This window comes from Coccinella septempunctata, chromosome 2 (genome assembly GCF_907165205.1).
Source record: "Coccinella septempunctata chromosome 2, icCocSept1.1, whole genome shotgun sequence".
Lineage (NCBI taxonomy): Eukaryota > Metazoa > Arthropoda > Insecta > Coleoptera > Coccinellidae > Coccinella > Coccinella septempunctata.
This window is the reverse complement of record NC_058190.1, coordinates 6,881,711-6,884,389: the sequence shown is the minus strand read 5'-3', so window position 1 is coordinate 6,884,389 and position 2,679 is coordinate 6,881,711. Positions and strand designations below refer to the sequence as shown.

Below are 2,679 nucleotides of genomic sequence, written 5' to 3'. Positions count from 1 at the left end.
TCAAAAAGAATAATCAAAACTGTTGTAACTGTGGTAAACAAGGATACATGTCGAGGGAATGTTTGGATAAGGCCAAGGGCACGAAGTGCTATAAATGTTCGGGCATATTGCAACAAATTGCGCGAGAAAAGAAGTACAGCAAACGCCTTCCAATATCGCAGCCATAATGGAATCCGTTCCAAAAAATCTATATATTCTCTATATGTGTCTATATATTAAACATTTGAAGGAGTTACCTGTTGCCTTTGGCAGAAGATGTCTTCTCGATAAAAGGCTTGGGTCATCATGAGATGAGTACAATGGGTTCGCTTCAGTTAGAGGTGAAGATAGGCGGTCATAGTTACGCACTCACGTTTCATGTGATGTCGAGGGATTCTTCTGGACTCCAGGCGATATTGAGTAGTAACATATTGAAGCAAGCGACAATTCACATTGGGGATGACGGTATTAGAGTCAATCCGGAAGTATCTAAAGACGATACGAGTGGATGGCTAATGAACATTGTTGTGGATGACGAGGAGGAAGAAATCGATGTTGGACACATTGGAAACGTAGAGGCGAAAAAGGAAGCCCACGCCTTGATGAAGAACTATTCAACAACAAAGAAAGGAAATAATAAGGAAAATACATGAAGATGGACACTTCACGGTAAGAAAAATGGGAGAAATAATGAATAGGGATTTTTATATACCGAAACTGAAGGAGAAAATACGAAAAGTCCTTACGAACTGCATGAAATGTATCTTCGTGAATAGAAAGGAAGGTAAGCAGGAAGGACTGCTACATTCCATATCAAAGTTGGAGGGACCCTTACACACCTTCCACCTGGATCATTTGGGACCAATTCCTTCCACCAGTAACAACTACCAGCATATTTTTCCGTGGTAGCCGAAAGCGGCTTCCTCGGTGCCCGTGCATAATAGATCGGGGTACTTTTACGGCCACAACCCTAACCTCAAACTGCCCGAGGATAAGTTCTTTTTGGGTTGCGTCTTCGTCGTAGTGGAAGTCCAGAACATACTCAAGGATACCGAACTTCAAGGAGGAGGTTGAACATCACGTAGGGAAAAGTTATTCTTCTATGGTTTTAGACCATATCTTTCGAGGCTTAAAGAAACTTGAGGGTCAGGTCTATGAACACTTTTGTCACAAAGAACAGATGAAAAAGTAAATTCCTAGAAACATCTGGATGGTTGGCCCAAACTTCAAAAGAGAGAATGTATATCTCTGCGTCATCTACAAGGTGCGGCACGGAGGGCGGACGTTTTTCAGATGGGCATAACTTTCCCCCACTGAGGACGAGAGAAGTGGGGAAGGTGCCGTTAAAGTCGTGTGTTCCTAGCATTTATTATTATATTATAATTTATACTGATCGATCAAAATGAGAACCTCATTTTGTTCATGAGTGACGAAGCCCACTTTCACCTCAACGGCATGGTTAACCGGCAGAATTGCCGTTATTGGGCTAATGAAAATCCACAACACTTACACGAAAGACCGCTGCACAGCCCAAAAGTTACGGTTTGGTGCACTGTATCGCAAACTCGCATCATTGGCCCTTACTTCTTCGAAGACGTTAATGGTCGTGCTGTTACCGTGAACTCAGAGCGGTACGTCGAAATGATCAACAACTTCTTTATCCCCGAATTACGACGGCAACGTGTTCCAATCCGACGTGTGTGGTTCCAACAGGATGGGGCGACCGCCCACACAGCCAGAGCATCAATGGACGTTATTCGCCCTCTCTTCCCTGGTCGCCTTATTTCCCGGTTTGGCGATGTTCATTGGCCTCCCCGGTCCCCAGATTTATCCATATGCGATTTTTTCTTATGGGGGCACCTCAAGGCTAGAGTATACGAGACCAAGCCCCGAACTCTGGACGAATTGAAAAGGGCTATTCGCGTGGAAGTTGCCCAAGTTGAGAGAGCGATGTTGGAGAGAGTCTACGCGAACTTCCAAGAGCGCCTCCAGCACTGCATCACCGATTTCGGCCACCACATGCCTGATGTGATTTTCCACACTTGACTGTCTCAAATGCTATTTACTTGAGAATCTGATTCCGTCAATAAATGTGTTTTTGAGTAAAAATTAACGCTTTTATTATTTTTTTAAAACCATCCATCCTCCGTGCCGCACCCTGTATTTCGAGGCTTAAAGATACTTGAGGGTCAGGTCTATGAACACTTTTGTCACAAAGAACAGATAAAAAAGTAAATTCCTAGAAACATCTGGATGGTTGTCCCAAACTTCAAAAGAGACAATGTATATCTCTGCGTCATCTATTAGATACCTTCTCAGAAAACTTGTAGGTTCTGAGAACTGTGCGGTACGGCGTTGACAGTGGGTGTTTCATTTTATCAAACATGCTGCTAGATCGTTTGGACCTGAATACCAGGAGAGAATTAAAAAAAAGTCATGCTTCAAGCGAAATACCGAAATAAGTCGACGAGAAAAATTATATTTATACCCAGGATAAGTCATTAGAAACCTTTTCATTGTGGCTGAACATTACATACAGAATTGTTCAGAAAGTTTACAGGTAGCTGAACAGAAGAAATCATGTGACGTTAAACTATCCTTCTAAATATCGCTGCAGACAATGCAAAGGGACGCATCACACGTTATTGCATTTCACCGAGAATCTCGTCCAAAAGTTTTCTAGGTATAAATATAGGAAGA

The 2,679-nt window shown here is 42.7% G+C and overlaps 1 protein-coding gene across 1 annotated transcript; it reads left to right on the top strand.

The window, feature by feature from the left end:
• The first annotated feature begins 1,401 nt into the window (after nt 1-1,401).
• On the top strand, nt 1,402-2,025 carry LOC123306383. Its single transcript, XM_044888358.1, has one exon. It carries the CDS (start codon nt 1,402-1,404, stop codon nt 2,023-2,025), a length of 624 nt encoding a protein of 207 aa, XP_044744293.1.
• Nucleotides 2,026-2,679: the final 654 nt, after the last annotated feature.